Raw genomic sequence first — 25135 nt, forward strand, 5'->3', positions numbered from 1 at the left:
GCTTATAATCTGTCTGCATAAGAGAAAGAGAGATCACACAGATGGAGATAAAAGGACTGCCGGAGTCAGTGGAGATCCCAAAGGCAGACAGAAAGAGGTGAGGGTGGGGGTGAGAGACAGGGTGACGAACATTGGAGAGGAAAGGAGAGGAGAGATGGGGTTGTCTGACTTTTGAGTTGGTGAGCTCATTCATCACACAGCCTGACAGAGATATTTCCATGGAGCTGCCTGCCAGAGTGCTCTTCTCTGGCATCCCTATGGATACACCGCCCTGCTCTAACATGAGTGTACACTTAACCTTCCAAACCCACATCCACCCTATGAGTGTGTGCTATACGTTGGTAACACGGGGTGACGCCACTTGGCTTGTGTGTGCTCACATGAGAAGAATCGGAGTTGCTCACAGGTTTTTACGGGAAGTGTATGAGAATGAAGAAGTAAGGACTGAGATGGAAAAGAGCCGAGAGAGATAGAGAGGCGAGGAGCCTCCTAATCTGAAGGACTAAGGGCAAGGCTGTGATACGCTTCTGTGGCTCTGGCTCCAAAATCCTGCAGAAGATTTTACTGTGAGGATAAACAAGACTCCAGAGCTGTGTGGGGGATCGCAGCTTCTGTGTGTGTGTGTGTGTTTGCTTTTACATGAATGCGTCTGATTGTTTGACTGCATGCAGAAAGGAGAAGAAGGAGGGAGGCGGGGAGGGAAGGAGGAGGAGGGGAGTGAATAGCTGCCGCCAGCCTTTAACAGCTAGATCAATTCAATTAGATTGTCTAAAATGGAGCCAGTATTTCAGGCTCCTTCTGTGGAGCTGCAACATCATCAGAGAGGCGCTGGACTGAATGAGGACACAGATTAGCCGGGTTACTGGGCCCAGTGTTGAGCCGGGAGGAGGGCAGAGGCGAAGCAATTAACACAATAGCATTACAGTGAAGACCCGACTCTTAATGGAAGGTAAAGATGCTTTTCACCAGGGATCAAAAAACCTCAGCATACTACAGGAGAATAAGAATATTAAATATTTATCAGTTTCATAAGAACACGTTATATTAGTAGTATAGTGGTGGTTGCAACATTTTTAAAAGACGTACCGTCACACATCAGATGAGCACATGTACTAGACATTTTTAACACTATTAAGTGTATTTTATCACACCATTTTGTACATAATTCAACTGTCAGACATGCAGTTCACTACGGGTGAGAATGGGAGGGAGAGCATCAATTCCGGTAAGGCATGTAGGTTTGTTAATGGCCATTTATGCAATTACTGTGCATTTAGAACTCCCCAGACTTTGGTAGACAGAGGTCTCTGATTGTCCGGTATTACCAGACTACTGTGGAGACAGATGCTCTAAGTTTCTGTTTCATTTTCCTCCTTTCCCATTTCTCCTTCTCATTCATTCATTCCAGTTAAAGTCCATGTCTGTAGTGGACAGGTGGCTCACAGAAGCAGACAGAAGGAGCTTGGAGTGAAAACGCATCCACAAACAAATGCCTCTATGTTCTTTCTCTCACTGAATCGTTCTATCTCTATCTTAGTTCTTAAGAGTTTCAGAGTTTATTATCAAAGGGTAAATGGACTGCATTTATATAGCGCCATCCTAGTCTTTTGACCCCTACAAAATGCTTTATACTGCCCGACAACATTCACACACAGACATTAGTACACTGATGGCAGAGGCTGCCATGCAAGGTGCCAACCTGCTCATCAGGACACACACACACACACACACACACACACACACACACACACACACACACACACACACACACACACACACACACACACACACACACACACACACACACACACACACACACACACACACACACACACACACACACACACACACACACACACACAGCCTTCTGGAGTAATTTGGGGTTCAGTATCTGGCCAAAGTTCACTGTGTATTCCATACTATCCGGTATTAAACAAAATATGGAGAAACCTACATTTCTACACCATTTATTAATGGATACAATATGTGCTTGGTTTTATATATTGCATATTTGTGTAATATATCAACATGACATATCCATAACTAAATGAAAACAACCAAGTCTAAAGGGAAGTTCACTGTTGCACGTATTGTGTATACAATGAATAAATCACCAAAATTATGGAAAGAAGTTATTTTCATTTTTTGGCTGCCAGGCCAGTGAAAATATACAAGGGCCCAGTAAAACTCTGATCTACTGGCCAAGTGGGCCAGTGGGGGAATTTTTTTATGGCCATTTACCCAGTAATTTTAGCTATCTATTCCAATCATTTGTCCATTACTTTTAGCTGTATGTTTTTACTATTTATCAATGACTTTTAGCAAACGGTTTCTCTGCTAGCTTGCTTACTAGTTTTCAGGCGCTCAATCGCAGCATGTAGGATTCAGGTATTACAGCTGACTCAATATGTGGATACACTGTAAATATTGTTTTTAAATATATTTTTTAATCCAATTACTTGAGCTACTCCACAATCTTTCCAAGTGTCCCTGGCAACAACAGAAGTACCCTCTGGGGTACTGGAGCCTCTGGTTGGGAATCTTGGTGTAGTATTTCTTCAAAGTATTTTCAGTGAATTTGGGGGAACTAAGAATAATGTTGATCTGAACTTGATGCCCCCCCCTTCCAATTCCTTTCCATCATTAGTTCCAGTAGGTGTTGTGGTTTCAGATCTGTAAAAAAACTGAGGGAAAATACACAAACTATTCTGGTGAGGTGCTGGATTGCAGGCACGTTTCAGATCTGCTCATATTTGGCAATTTTATATCATGATACAGAACAGTACATACACAGTACAATCCTGCTTGAAATAATTTCAACCCTGTCTGAGCAATAAGATTGATCGGGTTTATATTTTCTTAGCTGCCAGGTAATCTGCAACTGGCTTTCCACTAACCATATCCCTCGGGGAGGTCTGGGGGCGTGTGCAGGTGGGTTCTGCTCATGTAGTTGCGGTGTCTCTGGGAGCGGACGCGTCTCTCCTGGGCCCGCTGGTCACCACCGTCGCTCGGCGGCAATGCTATGGTGGGCGTGGCTCCGTTCGTGCTGACTGGCGTATTCTCATCCACGATGCAGCTGAGAGGCCGGCCGGGGCTGGAGTACTCTGATGCGGGTCTGAGAGGAACAGAGGGGTAGAAGGAAGTGTAAATACGAAAACCACAGAGAAGAAAAAGAACTTGTCTACAAACACAAACAGCAGCAAATCTGTAAGTCTTCATGTGCTAACTCGATAATCCATTAAAGCACTGCCCATCCAACACTAAAGTACTGAGCAAAAAGAGCTGTCTGAGGTCAGCTTTGTTAAGAATTGGATGATAAAGGTAGTGGATAAAGACAGTAAAAAAGGAACATAAATACAAAAGACAGACAGAATAGGGAAGAGACGCCCTTATTTCCGCTTGTCAGCTCCATGACCTCCCTGGCTCTTCCACGTCATTTAACACCACCGTCTGGAGCGGTCTGTCTGACACCTTTTTTTTGAGGAGCCCACTCTACTTTTGGACACAGTCCCCCCCCCCTCCGTTTGGGAGCACTGAGGTCAGAGATGAGGTCTTCCATAGGCTTGAGCAGCTGTTTGATTTAAGAGGTCTGGGGTTTGAGTTTCTGTGGGCTGTGCAGTGTACTCACCTGGTAGGCCTCTCCCACTGTGTGGTGCGTGTGATGTGGTTCAAGTACTGGATTCGTCCAGACGCGGTCCTCCTCTCCTCCCAGCTGGCAGCAGAAACATACACACACACAAAGCAGTGAGCGGACATGGTTAAGCAGCCGCAGAACCGTCGAGTAGTGTTCTGTGTCGCTGCTCTGTCTCGCCGCATTCAAATATCTAATATTATCTTTACGCCCATGCTCCAAGGCGGCGTTTATTGTTTTGGATTTGCAGTAGCTTTCAAAGAAAAAAAAGAAGATCTTTCTGAGATGATAAGAGATTTCCCCAACTGACTTACCCATCTGGAAGATCATTGTCAAACAGCCGACTGCAGTCCACCACAGGGCCTCCTGTGCCTATCCGGTCCCTAGACTGCAAGCTCACTGTAGCAACACATGGCAGACAGATGCGCGCACACACACACACACACACACACACACACACACACACACACGCACACACACAACAACAGGATTACTAGACAGCAGATTACAGTGCAGACACAGATAGTTTATCGGAGCACAAAATGGAGCTATATATCTTTATGAGGAACAGGAATAGGGTTAAATTTTATCAGTGGTATACTGGAGGGTCTGGTTAAAGGAAGCGTGTGTTGCGTTTTCCTCTGCTTCTTTATTTTTTTCCTCCTGCAGGGATGGACTGGTATTATGATATCTAATACTACATTTTACATGGAGACTGTGATAAATGTCACAACAATCAAGGGTCGTTTTTTTTTGGCAAACAAGAGCTAAAAATATTTCCCATTTATAGACTGATAATGATATTGAATAACATCCTCAAGAGTATTGTGACTTAGCAGCATATGGAGAGGTTATTACAAGTTTGGATTATTACAAGAACTGTCAAAACAACCGAAAAAAGAGACTATTTAAATGGAAATTGTTATGGCGATTGCCTTTTTTGTAAATGCTGCGCATCTACACTGCCAAACAAGTGATTAGTATACCACGCTAAGTGAAGGACAACATGCTGTACTGTACATCTGACCTTATGGTGAAGTATAATGAGAAAAAATCCAGTCCTGTAGGACTGTGTCAGGTATTTGATGTGTACTCACCCACTATCTGGCCTCTGACTGTGTCACTGTCATTGGGACTCAGCTTGTTCAAGTCTAGTCTCTGGTCTACTTGGGAGAAAACAGAAAGAAGAAGCGTAGAGAGCGCAGATGCGAAGGCCGAGACAAAACAAAGAGAGAGAATGACATGAGACAAACAGGAAATGAGACCAGAGATGAAAGAAGGAGTAGAACAAGAGGGAGGACAGGAGAGAGGGAGAGATAAAGAGGAGAGAGGATTCATCAGTTTCAGTGAGATGCATGTAAACTAGCATGTGCTGCATTTTTTTTTCTCCCCTCCTTAGACACGTCCCACTGCTCTGTATCATTTACACCATTTAAGAGTCAATCCCTCTCTTGGTCATTATCTGTCTCTCATTCTTCTGTCTGTAGACCACATATTGGCTGTGCCCCGAAACAGATGGTCTCATCTGTGGAACAGCCACGGGCTGTAAAAATCTCACTGAGCATCGGTACAGAGCAGGCTTCAGTTCAAATGAAGAGGTCAAACATTTGACAAATTTCAGTACAAAGCCTGCACTATCCCGCTCAGTCTTAGCATGGACATGAACTTCTGCCAAAGTCTGGAAACTCTTTGTCTGAACTTCTTAAAGTCTGCGGAATTTGAGAGTGAGGGAGAAGGAGAGAGATCAGGCGGAAAGAAAAAAAAAATGTCCAAGTTGCCTGCAGACATGAGAAATGCCACTATCTGCTCTCTGTTGTCTGGGTGTCATGCAGATCAGCTCAGGATGTCTGTCTAGACTAAACAGGGACCAAAACAGGCGATGGTCAAACCGTTACAAGGCTGGCCGGAGGTCAGCAGCCGCAGAGAACACACACACACACACACACACACACACACACACACACACACACACACACACACACACACACACACACACACACACACACACACACACACACACACACACACACACACACACACACACACACACACACACACACACACACACACACACACACACACACACACACACACACACACACACACACGCGCAGTAAAAATGTATGCGGAAGACTGCTCTAACACTTTGAGATGCATGGAAAGTACATACATTTAAATACTTATTGCGAGACATGCGCACAAAGACAAGAAAAAGCAGACACTGCAATTATATATAAATGTTACAGTCAACCCAAGACACTCTGCAATTATACACAAATTGTTGTAGCCAACCCCAGTGCCCTTGCTAAGCCCTGTGGAACGGTCAAAGCTGCTACTGGTGGTAAAGGCACACAAAAACAAAAGAATGACAAATACACACAGGAGGGGGGGTGGGGGAGACCACAACAGAGGGAGCACAACAAATCTACGCTTACACTTAAATAGCTGTACAATTATGCATGTCTGAGTGAAATGACCGGTTGTCTAGATCAGCAGACGGAGATAGAGGGAGGTTAGTCACAATGGCATTTTGTGTGTGTGTGCACATGCCAGTCCATGAGAGAGACTGAAGGGGAAACTAAGGGGTGAGGAGGAGGCCAGGAGAGAGAGAGGAAATGCAGAGGCAAACCAATCGCAGCTGTGGCACAAGGTTCAAGTTTCCCGTGTCGCTCCAGGAAAACAACAGTGTCAGGGGCTTCTAGGAAAAGCAGTGGGATTCTTTCCCTTTTCTGACGAATAGGCCGCAGGGATAGCGAGCAGGTACCAGCTCACCCTGCACAGGGGAAAAGGAAAAAAAAAGCTGCTACAACTGTCTGTCACTGCTTTTACTACGAGCCGTTTACTAAAGCCTCCACCTCATTTATCCAGTTAGCTTCTGACATGAGACATTTTTACTGTAATTGGAGGGTGATGTTGATTGGCTCTTCCTGTTCGGGCAGGGGCAGAAGTCTGACCCCTCTAACACCGTGGTCTGGCCTCTGTCAGACCTAGTGAGGGAGACAGGACACTAAAAGGAGCTACTCTATGTTCTGTCATTTGGCTCTGACAGGGGCACTGTGTCATTCCCTTCTGGTTCTTATCACACTACAGGTAGAAGACTGCAGTGATGGATACGTTAAGGCTGTGGCAATCCGATAATTCTGTCACAATTGACGTCCCATGACTGCTTGTTGTTTTCCTCTTCAGACATAACAAGTAAATAAAATGACATAAAAAGTCAGGAGCAGTTTGCATCTGGTGTCAGCACTGCGTTACAGTTGCATGCATCCACAATGATTTAGTGTTATGTACAACAACACACTATGCTATAAAATCTTTGGAGTGAAACAGCACAAATAAATGTGCGTCTTTTCCCATTTCTAAAATCTGACAAGGCAGTAAGTGAGTGATGTATGTGTGCCAATTATTTAAATAGTAACACATAACACAGGCACATTTATAGACATTTGTTTGAAGCAGATTTCTTTGATGGTTATTAATTTAGAGCTACTTCAGGACATTCTTGGAATATATTTTTAAACATACCATTAAAAAAAAAAAAAGGAGTCAGAAAATCTTTCAGTTTTATATAATAAAAAATAAGAAGAAAATTTGACCTGTATGAAGTCCAACATGTTAAAACACATTTTTCTACATAATTATAATAATAATAATAATAATAATGATATAATAAAAGTGGTTTCACGGCATAAAAAAATAAAATAAATGTATTTTTTAACTAGTTCAGGTGCTCATGGCTAGAATGCAAAAAAGTTCCATCTGTTCATAACAATAAGGAACTAACAAGTATTTATGACAAAAAGCTGTCAATATCCATTTTTGTACCTTCTTGTATTCCATGGAAATGTAGGTAATACATCAGCCAATCACATGTTTCGTTTTAAGCGTAGGTTACATTTTTCATCTCAGCATCTTTCTGAAGGTATGTGTGCAATCGTGCTTTATTGGCCCACTGCTTTTAACATTTTAATCACCAACATTCCAGACATTCCCACACAATCCAAAAGGGAATAATATTTTTCATTAGTGTCAAGAACTTAACATAATACAAAACATAATAATTAGAAATAATGAAAATAATATTGAATATTAAAAAGGTGGTTCAGTACTGACACTTACAGCCGGTGTCTTTAAGGCGGTTGATAGCGTTGGACAAAAGGCGGACACAGCCCAGGAAGCCAGCCCCTTGCTTCTTGTGAATCTTCTTGTGGTTCCACACACTGATAGTGATGGAATCTGATTTTCCAATGTATCTGAGGGGGAAAACATAAGGAAGAGACATAATTAACATTCACTTATGATAGGCTCTCTCTCAGACACCAGGAGGATCATTGTTGACTCTGGACTCTGGCGATACCGTCTGCTGTCAAACATAATATTATTGGAGAAGTACTGATAATGTCAACATGTTTATAGCTAATGTGTTGACATGAGTTTTTATGAGTTTCACTCAGGATGTCACTGCACGAGGGGGGGGGGGAGCCACAGAGGCTACTACTACGTCTCCTTGTCAAGGACACGCTACAAGACAGGGCTGCGACAAGGCGGTGGAAGGGGAAGAGGAAGAGGAAGGTGTGTTGGCTGAGAGGGATTTTCCATCCAGCGTACGTGAATCCGTCCCGAGCATCTGAGTGTGTGAGGCGTGATCATGTACAATGTTCACAGTGGCCCTACCCACATTGGAGAGGGATTGAGACAAAGGACTGGAGGGAAGACACGACATCAAGTATTAGTTACGGCGACCGGATGAGTAGAACTACTACAACTATGAAAATACTCTGGCATTGTTTCCAAGAGTCTGTCAGACAGTAGGGAAAAAGTGTTGACATTTGTCCAACTAAATGTCTTTTTAAATTAGGCTATCAACAAGCTTTAAGCTCTCTAAGCCATATTGGTTTGGACAGTGTTTATTAATACAACATAAAATGAAGGTTATAATTTGTCCCTAACATGTGAAAAGAAAAACTGACAAGTTTGATTAAGACTGTTTAAACAGTCAGTCATAATGTAAAATGTTGTACTATTAGAGGATTGTTTGCTTCTAATAGAACTATTTTGAAGCAGTTAATGTGATGTGCAGATGTAATACTGGAAACATACAATATGTGATATACTTGCATGTGCTGCCTTCACAGCCTCCTTTAGTTTTAAAGCTATAATCGTCAAGATGTTCATGAACTCAAACCCCATTTTTGACACTACTTATGGTTGTTATTTTTCCAGCAACATCCAATCAATGAATTACTTTTGATAATTAATTTTTCTATATAGTATATTTATTAAGAGTGGCAGAGTCCACCATTCCCATGCTGGATTCAAATTGGCTTTATCACACAAGGAAATAAGACCTGAATGTGATACAATGTAATTTTATTTCAGCCTAAATGTTTAATGCTGTGTCAGCACTGTGTAAAGTTACTGCTAATGCAAATCAAACATTTCCTTCTGCTGCTGCTTCACAATAAAAAACATTCAACCTGATGAAAGTAGCAAGTAAACAACTTCATCATCAGGTAATTATAAGATGTGTCATTTAACACACTCTTCTCTCCTCTTTGTGTCAGGTGAGGCCGGGGTGTGATAAAAACTAGCGCCATGTGAACCTGTTGCGGCACATCTGCTCGGGTGGGCTTCAGCCTTCACCCTCGAACTAATCATCTGTGCAAATCGCGGTACTGCATCCCAGTGTAATTATCATGCTGCTTACCAAAAAGGATATGAAACAATGGGGCTGTGAGTAAGACGTCTGGACATTTTGAGTCAATGCCAAATGCCTGTCTGGGGTGCGATGTGAGAGAGCTGCTATGTCAGACAGACGTGACGGGAGGGAAGCATTATAACCAAACCCCAGTCATCTGGATCACCCTCCATGTAATAAAATTCATTAGTCTGGCTAAGATTTTTAATACCAGTCATAGCCAATAACACACACACACACACACACACACACACACACACACACACACACACACACACACACACACACACACACACACACACACACACACACACACACACACACACACACACACACACACACACACACACACACACACACACACACACACACACACACACACACACACACACACACACACACACACACACACACCGCCCAAGAGACAATGGGAAAATTGCAATAAAGAAAGTAAGAAAAAAAAAAAAAAAAAGCAGCAGATTTAAAGAGTCAGATGTGCTTTCTAAATACATCCTTTTATTTGGCAGACTGTATTCATACAAGAGGTATCTTTGGAAATGGTTTTAGTAGCTTTTTCTTGCACCATATTACTGCCAAAAGCATATGGTCAAAGTGAAAGAAAAGCCTTATATTACAGCACTACTAAGTCACAATTTGAAATACAAATGTAACAGGACGGTATGCTCGCAACTATTCAAAATGCAAGACTAGAACCTGCAATTGCTCTGAAATTGATCGATGAATGTTTTCATATGCGGACTAAAATGTATTTTCCGATTCATTCAATGACAGCAGCTACAAATGGTTGACACAGTTGGACAATATACTGACAATCTTTTTTTTTTTTTTTTTAAATCACCATCATGGTTATTTGTAAATATTTTGAAGCTTGTTACACAGTGATATTAGTGACACTTAATTTTCCTGTTGCCCGGCTCTAATTATAAAACATAGTAAAACTCAGGGTCTAATAAAGCGATCGATGGTGGCGCCGTCTAACTGGGTGCTTCCACAGACATTCAGCTTGGATGGTGAGTCTAGACAGGGCACTTAACTTTGCAGATGTATTTTTAATACAAGGACTCCTAATTAACCAAATGTGACTGAGTGCGCGCTGAAAGGAGTGCTCCGAAAATGCTTGAAAACACTCGGTGACGCTCAAGTCATCGAAAAACATGATTACATAATTAATAATTACTGCGTCCTTGTCCTTTTACAAACAGGAGCGGTTGTTATGCTAATGTGTCTCTTTAATGTGGACCTTGTGGTTCTCGGCGAGTGTCTCTTTTACAAACTGGGTGCAGGCAGGCAGGAGCGTGAGAGGCAGACAGTGCCTGCTATCCTTGGCATGCTGGCTACATCCTGCAACAATGCTGAAGGGTCACAGTTAACGGGCCGGTTCGCTGGCTGTAGGCTGACCAATGAAAGTGAGGTCCTTGACACACACACACACACACACACAAACACGCACCCACACCCACGCAGAGGCACACTTACACAGGATTTCTACCGCCTCACACGAGCACATACAACAGATGGAAAAAAAGAGTCACCGCCAACAGCTTTAATGCACTCGGCTGTATTTGGAACACCAGGTGTTGCGGGCCCTATTTTAATAAGTGTGAGCCAGCCAGACAGCTAGCTAGCCTGCTCTCAGTCAATTAAACCCTCTCTCCTCCAACACACCACCTGGGAGTCCTGCTGGCCGTGACTATTAACACTGACAGACAGTAAGAGGGGGGGGGGTTATAGTGATGTTAAACTTTTCTCTGGCAAGGAAACAAAAGTAATTGTCACAAACTAGCTACGTCTGCCGGCTCTCGAAAGAAACTGTACCACAAGTCTCTCATCGCCTCTCCATCAGTCCGAGCGTTCTCTTCAAGGTGTGCATAAGTGCACGTGACTTTCCCCTCCCCTTCTCCTCTTTTGTCAAATGTGACATAAATAGCTAATTTAACAGCCATGTACAGAGAGGGTCCTGTATCCCCAGCAACCAAACAAACGGAGACATGTGCTTCCTCTTGCTGTTGGCTACGCATGACCGTTGGATAAACACCGGGCGAATACTGGAAACTTTCACTCTCACATTTTCACTCACGCGCTCCGTCTCTGCTTTTTCCAGGTTACTTTCACGGGACAAACCATCTTTGGGAGAAGGCAATCAGGGTACAACAAGACATGCACGTGTTTCAGTCAATGGAAGAAAATACTATTGGAGACGCCTCCTCCTTTTTTCTGTGCTTTAAATACCGTTCCGAGGGACGTTTTTAGACTGTTGGCTGGCACTGAAGGGGTTGTGTCATTGCAGTGTATATAGATAAGTGAGACGCCAGATGCAATGGGCTGTTTACATCTGTTACTGTTCAAGTCCTGTTAATGGCCAAGTCTGACACTTCTCAGTGTTCTCATTTATCAAGGTTAAATAAAGCAGGGCATAAAAGCTGCAAGAAATTGTTATAGCCCAAACAGGGCCTCAAACTGCTGTTTGTAATCAGATTAAATCCTTAGGTATGTGAAGGTGGGAGGTATTCAAATAAACCAAGAAGAAATGTGATGGGGTTTTTTTTTGTTTTGTTGTCTTTGAAAACAGATGCGGAAAATGTGTTATAAAAATACTCTGGTACTCACAGGTCATAGTGTTGATTCCACTTGGGGTCAAGTGTGTTCCTCACAGTGTCTGTAGAGTGGCATTGCCCTGAACCGTCCACAACTACCTTAGCGAAGGGATCAGGGAGGCCTGCAGGGAGAGAGGGAAAAAAGAACACCACCACACTCAAGTCACACTGACTAAAAATAAATGTCAGATAAGCAGTTTAATTTAACACTTTTAATTGTATTTAAATGTCTTTTTTTATTTAGCCATGTGTTGCTTTTATATCCTGTCTTGATGCATTTTATGTTTTATGTAAAGAACTTTTTTAATTGCCTTGTTGTTGAAATGTGCTATGCCTTGCCTTGCCTAATGAGACACAAATGACAACATTACACAGCGATGTTAGCTTTCTACTAGGGGGTCTAATGGTTTATATATTTGTCCCGAACCATCCGGTGTGGGAAGTTATGTTCAGTATTCTCCCTCACCCAAACAATTACTGTCAAAATATTTTAATAATACACTTAGTCCAGCATGTGGAACAATAATTCCAGTGCTTGAGTTCCACCAGGAACATTTTGGCAGTGCATCATTTGGCTGCAGCATGTGGGTAGCATGCTCATGTATGTGATGTATGCTCTTGGGGCTATTTGTTACCCTGGTTACACATGCTCATATAAAAATATATATATATATATTAAAAAAAATATATATATATATATATGTAATGCTGCCATCATCAATATTATTAAAACATCCCTATATTTAAACAATAACACATCTCCCTGTTCCCCTCCCTTCTCCATGACAGTCAACTTTTCACTCCATGTTTGAGTGAAGCCATTCAGAACAACTATAAACACATTTGGTTTCCGACATGGTCAGACAACATGTCGTAAGAACCAGTTCTGAGTGACCATAAATCAGAATAAAACAGCTGTGAGCAGGTGTCCTGACTCCTTGCAGGAAACCACTGCAGCACAACTAAACTGAAATAGTTTTGGCCAGTGAGCCATTGTTGGATGTTCACCCTTTTAAAAATAAAAAAAGGACCAAAGTATTATTTTCTTCCTTTCTTTATTTTTCTCCTGAACCAAAAACATACCCAACCAATACCCCAAAAACCGAGGTACATTCCGAACCATGAATTATGTGTAGCGTTACACCCCTGCTACATGGCAGAGGGTGGTAAATACAACTGACACAGATGCTGTGGTGTCTACAACACTTCCACAATGGGACCAGTCCAGATTAGTCACAGATTACTCATTATTTACTTCCAATAACTTATTGTGTTTTGATGCCAAATGGCAATGACAAAATACAGCTGCACATACTGAAAAAATGTTTTTAATTTCCTACTTTCAGAATATTTATGGCTGGTCACCTTCCTGTGAAAAAGCACCACATTATTTTGTTGAATCTATTAGCGGATGAAAATAATCACTCACCAAACAGATTGTTTGATTTTTATGTGATTAATTGATTAGTTATTTATTTGTTTTATTAGAAACAATACAAAGTCAGCTTAGCCTCTGATGATCTCTGATTACACATTTATCATTTTAAACATTTATTCACTGAATGATTTATTTCTCCAAAAAATACTCGAGAAATAATTAATAATGAAAATCATTCAGGTCTGTAAATGATAGGTGGGGCCTGTGAGTGACATTTCCTTTCTGCAAACAATGTGGACGTGGTTGAAGCATGCACAAACACGATGTGTGCATAATGACAAACATATGGATTTAGTTCCCACACAGACATTTTTATATATGGTTTCAGTGCTGCTCTACACCAACTCCCCGTCTGAATGTTTGCTCAGCTCCTGAGCTTTGGAATGGCAGGAATGGGCACCACAGAAACCACCTGAGTGAGCAGAGGACCTTTACATGCTCATTCACCATGACAGCCTGACCCAAACACACCAAAACACTCACGACACTATAAACACCTACCCAAGTAGTTATTAAGGCTGTGGAGGAGAGAATGAACAGGCTAGTTTATGCTAAATTGCCAAAAAGTTGTAGAAAATGGCATTATAATGGCTGTGTTGTAGTTTTGTCATTTTAAAAGGTTGTAAAGATACACCTTGCTTTTTATGCTGCAGATTAATTTAACAGCAATAACAACAATGTGTGGTAGTGACTGTTTGTGTCATTTTTACAAACTACCATTTCGAGGAAAGTGTGACCTGAACTTTGACCATTATCTTTCCTGTGTAACCCTACCCCCAAAGTTCCTGTACTTTAATAAAGTACTAACACATCAGCAGGGACTTTTTTAGGGGTAAAACAATCGCCCTGGAACTTCATTTCCACCCTGGTCTCTCTGGTAGAAATGCAGGTCGAGGAACCTTCCTCAAAAGGTTGTTAGCCCCTGGGCTACAGTGGGACCCTCTTACATGGCTCAACTGTCAGAACATCTAACCAGAGTCTGCAGGTCTCAAGGAGGCAGTGCAAACCACTAAACACCTTCACATCTCTGCTGGTACTCTAAAGAAGCACCCTGACATCATCATGACATCACTTGTGACACTACATCAGTGAAACAGCGAGGACCCTGAACATGAGGCACCGGAATCAGACATCGGCTGCTGATGAAGGCCAAAAGATGTGGGTGAAACCTCTAAAAACATTCCCAATAAGAGAACCTCGAGTGTTTTGTGTGTATATATTTATATTGTATGATATGTGTAAGATTCTGTATTTTCCTACAAAGAACTTGTTTCAACTGCAGGAACTTTGGGGTCATTTTTCAGGGCCATGACCGTTAGCCGGTGTCTCCATAGCAGGAACCACCTCTGAAGCAGTGTTGTTTTCGTCAACGATGACGATGACGAAATCATTTCGTTGACGCCACTTTTTTTCATGACGATAACGAGACGGTGACGAGATAAACATAGCTCTCTGATGACGAAAACACGACGAGACGTGTGTGAGTTTTCGTTGACGAGACGAGAATGGACGAAAATCTTAGTGGGTGATCTGTCAGACGTTTAAAATGCATGACATTTCTCCTTATTGTGTGTGTCAATTAAAACCTAAAAAGTATCTGCTGCTGCCTACAGTCTATCCTTGTTTGGTCACGCCCACCACCTGGCGTGCAGCGCACAACGTGCTAAACACGTCACACTGTTGTTACTCATCAGACAATGGACCATGATGGCGGCGGCAGTTTCAACACAGGGGCTCGGTGGTCGCAAACGTAGAGACCACATATGGGTGTATTTTAAATATAACCCAGCAGATAATAAAACAGAGTGTATTGTGAAGGAAGACGGTGACAAATGTGGCCACAAAGTAGGCGGAAAAAATACGACCAACTTTAAGCGGCACCTTAAGGCTCGCCACAAGGATATTTTTATATATTTTTAATACACAATCCTTAGATCAGAAATTTGCCGTTGGGTGGAAACCTTATATGTCTAAAACCATTCCTTTATTATTGTTATTATTTTTAAAAATAGCAGATCTGCAAGCTTACAATGTGTTGAACTTATAGATCTGCTGCTATTTTCACAACTTATGTGTGACACTGCCCAACAGCAATCTCCAATACTTATTGACCTAAATTAATTTGTTAAAAGACTATACTTATTTTTTCTTCTTTTTTTTTTGACTAAAACTAGACTAAAACCCTTTTGAGTTTTCGTCGACTAAAACTGGACTAAAACTATCACATATAGAAGTGACTAAAATGTGACTAAAACTAATAAGCATTTTAGTCCAAAAGACTAAGACTAAGACTAAATCTAAGATGCTTGTCAAAAACAACACTGCTCTGAAGGACAATCCCCCAGAACTTTTACAGGGGCTAAACGAGTCCCTGCCTCGGGGTATGTCTTCCGTGCAACCCTGAAAAATTCCTGGGTTTGAGGTTGACTCGGCACTAAATGGGTATACTCAAAGCGGGATGTGACGTCAACAGAAAGCACCAAAATAAGCACCTAGAAACTGTTGCAGAATGATCACGTCACCACAAGAGTCCGGTGGGTCCTATCAAGGTCCTACTCTGAAATGGAGACGCGACGGCTGAGAGGACGTTCCTGTAAAGTTCCCACCTCCTAAATTTTACCTGGAACTTCTTTAATGGAAACAGGACTTTTATTATTCATAATCCTTTGTTTGATTAATTTATTACTGAACCCGCCTGTCAAACGCAGCACCACCCACCACCACAAGTAAATTCTCAACCTGAGGAAAACATTGTTTTTACATCATATCCTATGTGGAGCAATTGTATAAAGGGACAAAACTTTATTATAGACATAGTTTCTTCAAGAATAACACTTGAGTCTTAGTCTGCATTTTTATGTTTAAAGTGATGGAGCTCTATGTAGACACAACACACTCCTACTTCCAAGGACAGAGTTAGTAAACAATCCACATCTGTTTAAATGACTAAAGAAGTAATATCCTTGAGTGTTGTTGAAGGCTAGCACCAGCTATCAGACCAGAGTGACACACATTTCTCGAGAATGAGAGACCTTGACAGTGCATGTATTATATACCCAAAGTAAAAACCCAAAGTAAACAGGCTTTAAAAAAGCAAATACAGGTTTAACATTAACAGCAGTGATTGGTTGATACTTACGGAAGAAGTCCTTCTTCACCAGGTTTTTGGCACAAAGGACTGAAAGACAGAAAGGGAAAGTCAAAGGTTAATTTAATGTGAACATTAACTCATAAATAGTGAAGCAGGTTTGTGTTTGACATTGTTTTATACAATGTAGCAAAACAAAACTGCTTGAAACTGCTACTTAAACGTTTTTTTATGTTAAGTTTTTACTTCAGAAGCATATGTTAGAAAAGTGGCAGGAAGGTGTGCAGGTAAGCAGCATCTCTTTCCTACAGTTCAGTTGCACTTTATAGCACAACAATGTATGTAAAGACAGCCCATCAACAGCAGCAGAGGTAGCACCTTCTTAGCCATGAGCTTATAGGAAGTAGAGGATGTTTTGTCTCTTTCTTCCCCCTCAAACCAGCCTGCCTGCATCATAGAGACTGATCCTGTTGATCTGGTGTGAGAGCCATGGAGGCTGTTGCTGAGGTGATGAGGAAGAGACACTTACACCCTCCTCCACTGAGTGTGTGTGTGCGTGTGTGTGTGTGGATGGAGGAGGAAGCTCACTCACCACCTGGGTGTCTAGAGTTACAGTTGCAGCCGGTGAGTCAGGCGCATGGAAACATAGTTTTGGCTTCGCTTATAATGGGTGATGAAGAAACACAGACACTAACCGGTCTGGATATTGATGTGGCTTTTAAAAAATATTTATTGGCTTGAACGGGGAAAGAGATAATAATCAGTAAAAGCGTAATGTGTAACGTACATCTTGATAAAACCTACAACAGTGAGACCATAAGGTTTATATTTCATTACCTACAACAGTGAGACTATAGTTTTAGATTTCATTACAGTCGCTAATGAGGAAAAAAAAAGTTGTCCAAAGCGCTGAACCGTTTTAAAGAATTGGTGCCAAAAAAATTCACTGCTTCTAAAAGCTTGACACAGTTCAAGTTGTAAAATCTACTCGCCAACACTTGAGTGGAAGGATTCAAGAAAAGACCTCGGCGAGACACAATGAACTCATCGCTATCATTTCATTATTTTATTCATTAAAGTTCATGTGACACGCTGCATATGATGCTGCTGACTTCCTCTCTAACTGTAACTGTTCACATGGTTACTGGCTGCTGCTGCTCACAACGTGCAGGTGCCTCTGCTAAATCCAGATCATGTTTGAAGTATGAATTTATTACAGCTCATATTCTTGCTGAATGCCAGTTCGTTTAAAAAAAAGAAAAAGAAAAGCTAATTAAACTATGACTGGAAGGCTGAAATAATTCTGCTTATAACTAGCGTAAAAATTGTACTAGAATATGTATTAAAGGCAGCATATTTTAGGAGTATAATCAGGCACCAGCTGCTGTATTCATTTTACATTAATATTCACCCATCCACAATATTACCTGCAACATAGAGTCACAGTTTGGCTCATATTAAAGCAGACTGGTCGGAAGATGATAAGGGGTAATGTGACAGGCATCATGCGGCCATATGAGCCCATTTCACACCTGTCAAGTGTGACATCTGACGTCTAGTCCAGCTTCAGCTCCAGGGCTGGTTGGTTGAGCTTTTTTTCAGATCTGGTTTGCCCGCTACCCTCATTTGCAGGTGGATACAGCTCAGATTCTACTTTGCTAATACACAAAAAGAGAAAAGGCACGTTCATAGCGGCAGACTGCAGCTTAAAGGCCTTTTCACACTGTTGACGTGATGAATAAAAAACACGAAAATGCAAAATACTTGACTGCAAAACTATTCATACTGACAACGATATGAATTTGAGATAACACGAATAATGATGGATTCAACATGATCCGCTGATGATACCAAACTGTCTTTCCTAGGCTGACTGACAGCAGAACTTTACTGACCCGTAATTGTTCGGCATGTCAGCTTCACGGGATGAAATCAACAGTGTTTGTATTTATTGATTAATTGATTCATATTCTTCAGCCAACCGTAGCGAGGGAGGGGGTTTTGCCTGTAGTGAAACAGACTCGGAGCTTTGATCAATCAGTGTAGACACTGTTAATAATTTAAAAGCACGTATACAGCGGGATATTTGTATGATTTTAAACAGCTGCTTTCTCAGATTACACTTTACTAAACTCGTGAAGATCTTAAGCTATACATCTATCACCCTGAATCACGTGAGGTCTGAGCTAAAACAAGTTTGGCGCACGAGGGACACGCAAGTTTGAGGGTTTAATGACAAGAACCCCCCGTTAAAAGATGAGGAGGGAGGAACGAGAACAGACAACTAAAGTGGATGCGGACCCTCCTGGGGTGAGGAAGGCGGGGTGGGTGTGGGGGGGATAGAGAACATGCTCGACAGATGAGGAAGAATTTCTTTCCGCAAACATCCCTGGGAATGTGTTAAGTTCCAGTGAAACCCACCTCATTTCTAAAACATCTGGTATGAATCGCTTTCCGTCGCGCTCTTCCTGAACACACACATACACACACAAATTTGCGCAGCTATCGTTGTTAGGGCACTGCATTGACTTTCATTCATTGTGGACAGCTTAACCTTAACCAGGAGCTCAGAAATGTCGTCTTGATTCATTAGGACAAGGTTTTGTTCCTCGTGCGGACCCAATGAGGTAACAAACACACACACGAAAACACACATGCAGACCTCTGAGACAACACTGCATCTAGTGATCTAATGAATTATTAACAGGAGCAGAGGAATAACTGTGTGCACCACTTGAATGCTTTCAGGGAGGTGAAATAGGTGGAGTAAGGAAACAGGTGTCTGCCCACATGCCTCAGACAACATGTAGAAAATGTGAAAAAAAGCTTGATGGTGATTTGATGTTTTCCAGAGGGGGAAAAAAAAATCAAACTATGCTCCCCAAGTGTAGAAGTCATGGTGCAATAAATCCACCAGTTCAAGAGAAAGAATAGTGAACAACTGGGAAATATAACTGGAAAGCAAAGCGAAGCAGTGGCAAAAAACTATAGTGGAAGTCCAGACAGGAGTACAAAGATGACAATAAAAGAAGAAAAAAAAAAGAGACCAACTGCAGGGTACTGCAACCTGCAGACCCTCCTGTGAGTACATATATGGTCTTCGGTTAGCTGTGCGGCAGGAAGGCAACACTACAATTAGACCTATAGGCTTCCTATACAAACATACAAGGGGCCGAATTACAGCTGAAAACAGAAAACGGGAGAGAAAACCACAGGAATGGTAGAGGCAGGGAGACAATGGGAGCGGGGAGGCCAATTAGGAGTCTGAGGCTGGAGAGCAGTGAGGAGAAAGGAGGAGGAGGAGGAACCCAACCATCAGAAAACAGCTCCCATCACACCCTGATGAAAACTATCAGACAAAAAACATGGCCATTATAAAATGCAATGATGAGGCACAGAAAGTTAAGTGAAGCTTTATTTTTATAGATGCAATTCAGTAGAAGTAGTGTGAGAAATCTTCATCATCAGGTAATTGATTTACACTACAATCAATCCTGACAATTTGTGTTAATATATATGCACACCAAGGGTTAGCATTAAAACAACTTGCAAGAGGTAACTTACTAACATACTAATTTATGTAGGAAAAGTTAATTACTCCATGTATGAAGGACGCTAGTTTTACAGCTCTTTAGTTTTTGCCAATTAAAATAGGGCCGGGCAATAAATCGATATTATATCGATATTGTGATATTTTATAGATATTGTGTTAGATTTTGAATATCGTAACATGGTGATATGGAATAAGTGTCTTTTCCTGCTTTTAAAGGCTGCATTACAGTCAAAATGTAATTTTCTGAGCTTAACAGACTGTTCTATTATCTGCCTTTATCCACTTAGTCATATCCACATTACTGATGATTTTTTATCAAAAATCTCATTGCGTTAATATTTTGTGAAAGCAGCACTACATTTAAATAACACATTTCCTATCTGTAAGACACTATAAGGGTCTCTCCTTTCACTCCTGAACTTCCATTAATAAGAGAACATGTGGGACTATCCGGTCCACACCCCCAATTAGGGAGAAAACTAGGCTCAGAAGCCAAAGTGAGCAGACTACTTCCTTTAGTAAAGCCGAGGGCTTCACTCAGAGTATCAGTAAAAGGCTCAGTCTTTCTTTCTCTCTCTCTCTCTCTCTCTTTTTCTGAGGTTGAGCAACTGATGCAATGAGTGTTGGGGACTTCATGCCTTCTCTGATCTCTAACATGAAGGGTAGTGGGCTGGAGCTTTTTAGGGGACCCTTGGTTCAAGCTGTCTTGTCGCCCCTCTGTGACGGCGTTGGCCTCATTTATGTTTGATGGCACCTCGTCCCTCTTTGTGTGCATAAATCTGAATTCCTAACACACCTACAGCTCGCGAACGTCCCTGATGATGAGTTAATTTTAACTGACTTTCTTCTGCAAAGAAATCAAATAAATAAACAGAAAAGAGGAGCAGCGGGGTGGGTGGGGGGTGGGATTTGAATGTAGGTCAGGCAGGCGGGAGAATGGAAAGCACGAGGAGGGAAACAATGAAAGAAGAGGCTTAATGTTTTCATCCAGTGATGTGAAAAAATTTAATTCGGTGGCACAAAAAAATATTTATTTTTACGCAATTATTTTAAGTTTATAAGCGGGGCAATGTGTTTGGCAGATTTCAGCAGAGAGACTCTGCAATGTTAAATCCCCTTTTGGAGAAATACATCATAAGCAGCTAATGACCCGACATGCACGGAAAGTCATTACATTTTCTTTCCCAATGAAAAAGCTTTATATAATGGCATTAAGAGAAATGGCAGCGCCTCTTTACCCGCCAGCACATTGAAATCCCCCCCTTAAAATTTTATGCCGTTATGGGAAATGGGGTCCTGACGAAAGAAGCCTTCCCCAAGAAAAGGAAGTGGGAGAGCTCGCACCTACAGGGCAGTGTCATAAATCAGTTGTTTTATTGGTCACCCTGGACGGGGGCTTTCTCATTCTCACACACGGACAAATATAATTATGTGCTCTCTCTCTCTTTCTTTCTCCTTGTACTTAAAGATGGAAGAGAGACACATACGTCAGCACATGTGCACAGTCAAGCCCAAAATGTGAAGCACGCACACACACACACACATATATAGCCTTAAGAATTTAAAAAAGGGGGAAAACTAGAAACATTAAAAACGTCATCTCAGTCGCCAGCTACATTCACATCATCTCTCTTCCACGGCTGCATTGAGCAGAACGCTGTTTTTTTTAAAAAAGGGAGTGGCAATTTCAACCAAATAATGTAGCCGGTTGCTAGGATTAATACGGGGTGAGGGGGTTAGACGGGACAACTGCAGCACCTGAGACTTTTTGTGCACAAAATGTATTTTATTCAAGGGTCTTTCAAGGTGTGGTCGTGGGGGTGAGATTACACTTTTGCCTGTCCCTCGGACTCCTCGCTTTGTTACTTTAGGGAGACGATCACAGGGGTGCAACTAAATGTTACGGCACAATATTTTACAACAGAAAAATGTGACAATATGCGCCATAAACCCAAAAGTGGATGGCTATATCAGCTAAATCTTGTGATTTTTTTGACAGTTATGTGCTTGTCCTTGGTGGGAAATATAACAACTGTTTCTCCAAACATGTTTTACTGTGTGTGTACATCTAAGTCGTTTATAAAAGTGACAGAAAAAGTTCTGACATTTGGTTAACAATGAATATTCTTATTTTGCAGTTTTATTTTCCACTTTAGATTGACTTAAAGTATATTCTTGTGATTTGTTATTTGCAATATATGATAAAAAAAAATAATAAAATGGTAAGAAATGTGGTGCTGTCTATCATGAGCAGTGACGTCTACATCATATATTGTACCAAACCGTGAGACGTCTGTATCATTACGCTTCCTTGACGGTTTCTACTTTTCTCCTCCTCTGCCACAAAAGCACGCAAGACACAAGACTCCGGAAAAAGCATCGAATAACCCCCTTTCGCATCTCGGGCCCATCTAAAAATCCTCTGTCGTCATAGCGACGGCAAGTATCGAGGCTGAGCCGAGAGAAGGGTTTCTCTGTGTCGCCTGTGTTTCTCATTCCGGTCGCACCGCCTCACACCAGGGGCGGGTGGGGACGGGTGGAGAGGAGTGTTGGGAGGGGGGTAAGACGGAGACAGAAAGAGGACTGCAGAGAGACAGACAGGACGAGCAGCACTAAGATATACACAGCAAGACTTTTAAAATGACAATATGCGGGAAAAAAATGCATTTTCCCCCCTGCTTAAAGCCATCATCTGACCCAAATGGACTTTAGACAGATAAAACAAGTTAGTCCAGTTTTTCACTGCCAGCTGGTTTTGTTTAAGGTCATCCATACAAGTCAAACACACATATTTGAATTAGTCACCGAGTAATAAGTTTAACATATTTCTCCTAAGCCTGCTTCCACGCAACAATTTCGAAACGGGAGATCTCACACACAGACACGCATGTTTCCCGCCATCTGATAAATGACCGAAACCTTTTAGGCTCAAGGCCCACTTCACTTTTACTGAGTATTGTTATTTTTAAGAAGACCACAGAAAGACGGGTAAAGGAATGTGAGGAAGTGATGGCAGGCTGAGGCGGACGGACTCACCCACACAAAAAAGCAGAAACACATAAAGGCCCTGTTGAAGATGAAGAAAAAGAAAAAAATGCAACATCATCTAACAACCACCTACATCTTCACACAGCATCACTGGCAGGAGGAGGGGGGGATGCTTGGCAAATCCGTCAGTTGACTAAGTGGAAATATAACCTGTTGGCTCACATAAGGAGTGGAGGGAGGGTGGGTGGAAGGGGTGTCATGTGTGTGCTCTCGATGGCTGCCCGGCTGACTGCTGCTTATTAGTCACATAATGGCTTTCCACATTACCGCCTGAACTGAGCCGCTTCCATCCCTCCCGAGGACAGCGGGAGGGAAAGCTAAACAAACACTGCACACAACTGATTATCAGCTTGAATTCAGCCCCCCTCTTCATAAAAAAATCCCCCCAAAAAATCAATTCCTCTGAGTGGTATCAGCAGCTCCTTGTACGCAGAGATGGAGACCTTGGGGGGGGGGGGGGGGGGGGGGGGGGGGGGGTGAAGTTAAAGTTCCACCTGTGGGGAAGAGGATGGGCCCAGTTTCTCCCAGGCTGGCACACAAAGGACCCTACTGTGCGGGGCGAATCAATGGTCTCCGCCAGACGCAAGCCAAACACCTGGGGAAGGAGAGGTCACGTGACGTCTAGAGGAGGGAGGGAGGGAGGGAGAGGAGGGGGGTTGGCGTCGCCATGGCAGCGATGGCCGGTCGAGACAAGATGGGAAGGATGACGGTTGGACTGGAGAATCTGCTTTCATCTGCTGCAAAGTGACATATAAGCTGAGTCTACGTCGAGAGTCACATTCTCACAGACACACACACACACACACACACACACACACACAAGGAAGCATGGGAAAAGAAAAGAGCGCTGTGGGGAAAAGAGGGTTCACACTGCCTCTAGTCTGTTGCGCTGCGGTTAACCATTACACTGGAGCCTATGAGGGGGAGGAAATGGGGGTGTGGGAAACAGAGTAATATTCCACCATTCCCATCCCTGTCCAGAGTCAAAAACTGTCTGGAAACGCAGCCTAATAAGAGGAAGAGGGAGAAGAAGGGGGGGGGGCATTTCAAAATATCAGCCGCTCCTCTGTCTGCGTGGAATCATGACTGTGTGTGAACCTAAACAATTCTCTTCAGGCCCCGTTAGCTCAGGGTTGACCCCCTTCTGAACCGCTCTTCCTGTCCACCTGGTTCCTCCGGTCCAAGTGCGCTGACCCAACCCCGCCAGACAGTCTGACACATCTTCAGGGGAACAGTACTCCCAAACCTCCTCCACACTCCCCCCACCCCCACCCTTCAACCTTTCCTCTGCCTGTCTGCCTGTTTGTCTGTCTGCCCTGTTTTGACTCCAGGCCTGGGACCGTGCACTCTCATGCGCAGCATTGTTCTTCTATAAACAAAAGGCTTCCTTTTTCCCCTTTCCACTCCTCCCTAACATCTATGGGACTTCAAACTTAAAAGGGAGGGAGAGAAAAAACTGACATGAAGAAGGGGCAAGTTGTGACTGACAAGTGCTGATGGTAGTGCGAGTGAACCTGTTCTTTATCTGTCTCTTGTTAATCTCTGAACCGTCTCCTAATCAATCTTTCATGACAGTGCGTTGGGTAATGTTTGGTTTTTGAATGCCGCCTCTGTAAAACCCCTATCGCTGTGGATCGCACTGGATATTAGCTGTGGTGCTGGAGCTTCCATGAGTGGCAACCGTACAGACATGCAGGCATTCGGTCTGACACAGGAAGGAAATATGGCGCAGTTGAATGGGAGCGAGTCCAAGTTCATTTGACAGAGCGGCGAAGTGCCACACTCACAAACAGGGCTAAAAAAATACACCTATTATTTAGGAAAGCTAAAACTCTAAATTATTTAACATCTACTTCCATATTTTGAATCATTTAAACTGCAGCGTAAGCATGTGAAAGTGCAGCAACACCCTCATCATCATCTTTCGAAAGCTGATACCGGTGTACCTCTAAATAAAAAGGCTGGCTTTATGGTGTAGCTGTGTAGTCCAGTACATTTGCTACAGAGGCGACCGCACCACCCATCACCGAGCGCATTCAGCGCTGCCAATGCTCATGACAAAAG

General features: G+C 42.5%; 1 protein-coding gene across 2 annotated transcripts in view; it reads right to left on the minus strand.

The window, feature by feature from the left end:
• The window catches only part of smurf2 (SMAD specific E3 ubiquitin protein ligase 2), a 50225-nt gene that overhangs the window by 13113 nt on the left and 11977 nt on the right, over nucleotides 1–25135 (minus strand). Inside the window, exons 2-8 of one of the 2 annotated variants that reach the window (XM_062439530.1) lie at nucleotides 16522–16560; nucleotides 11958–12066; nucleotides 7751–7884; nucleotides 4729–4794; nucleotides 3946–4030; nucleotides 3629–3712; nucleotides 2898–3115 (exon numbers count right to left, since the gene is read on the minus strand). In XM_062439530.1, coding sequence (XP_062295514.1) covers nucleotides 2898–3115; nucleotides 3629–3712; nucleotides 3946–4030; nucleotides 4729–4794; nucleotides 7751–7884; nucleotides 11958–12066; nucleotides 16522–16560 — 735 coding nt within the window. Of the gene's footprint in view, nucleotides 1–2897; nucleotides 3116–3628; nucleotides 3713–3945; nucleotides 4031–4728; nucleotides 4795–7744; nucleotides 7885–11957; nucleotides 12067–16521; nucleotides 16561–25135 lie in introns of both variants that reach the window. The other variant, XM_062439529.1, reaches the window with a different exon arrangement.

This window comes from Scomber scombrus, chromosome 18 (assembly GCF_963691925.1).
Source record: "Scomber scombrus chromosome 18, fScoSco1.1, whole genome shotgun sequence".
NCBI lineage: Eukaryota > Metazoa > Chordata > Actinopteri > Scombriformes > Scombridae > Scomber > Scomber scombrus.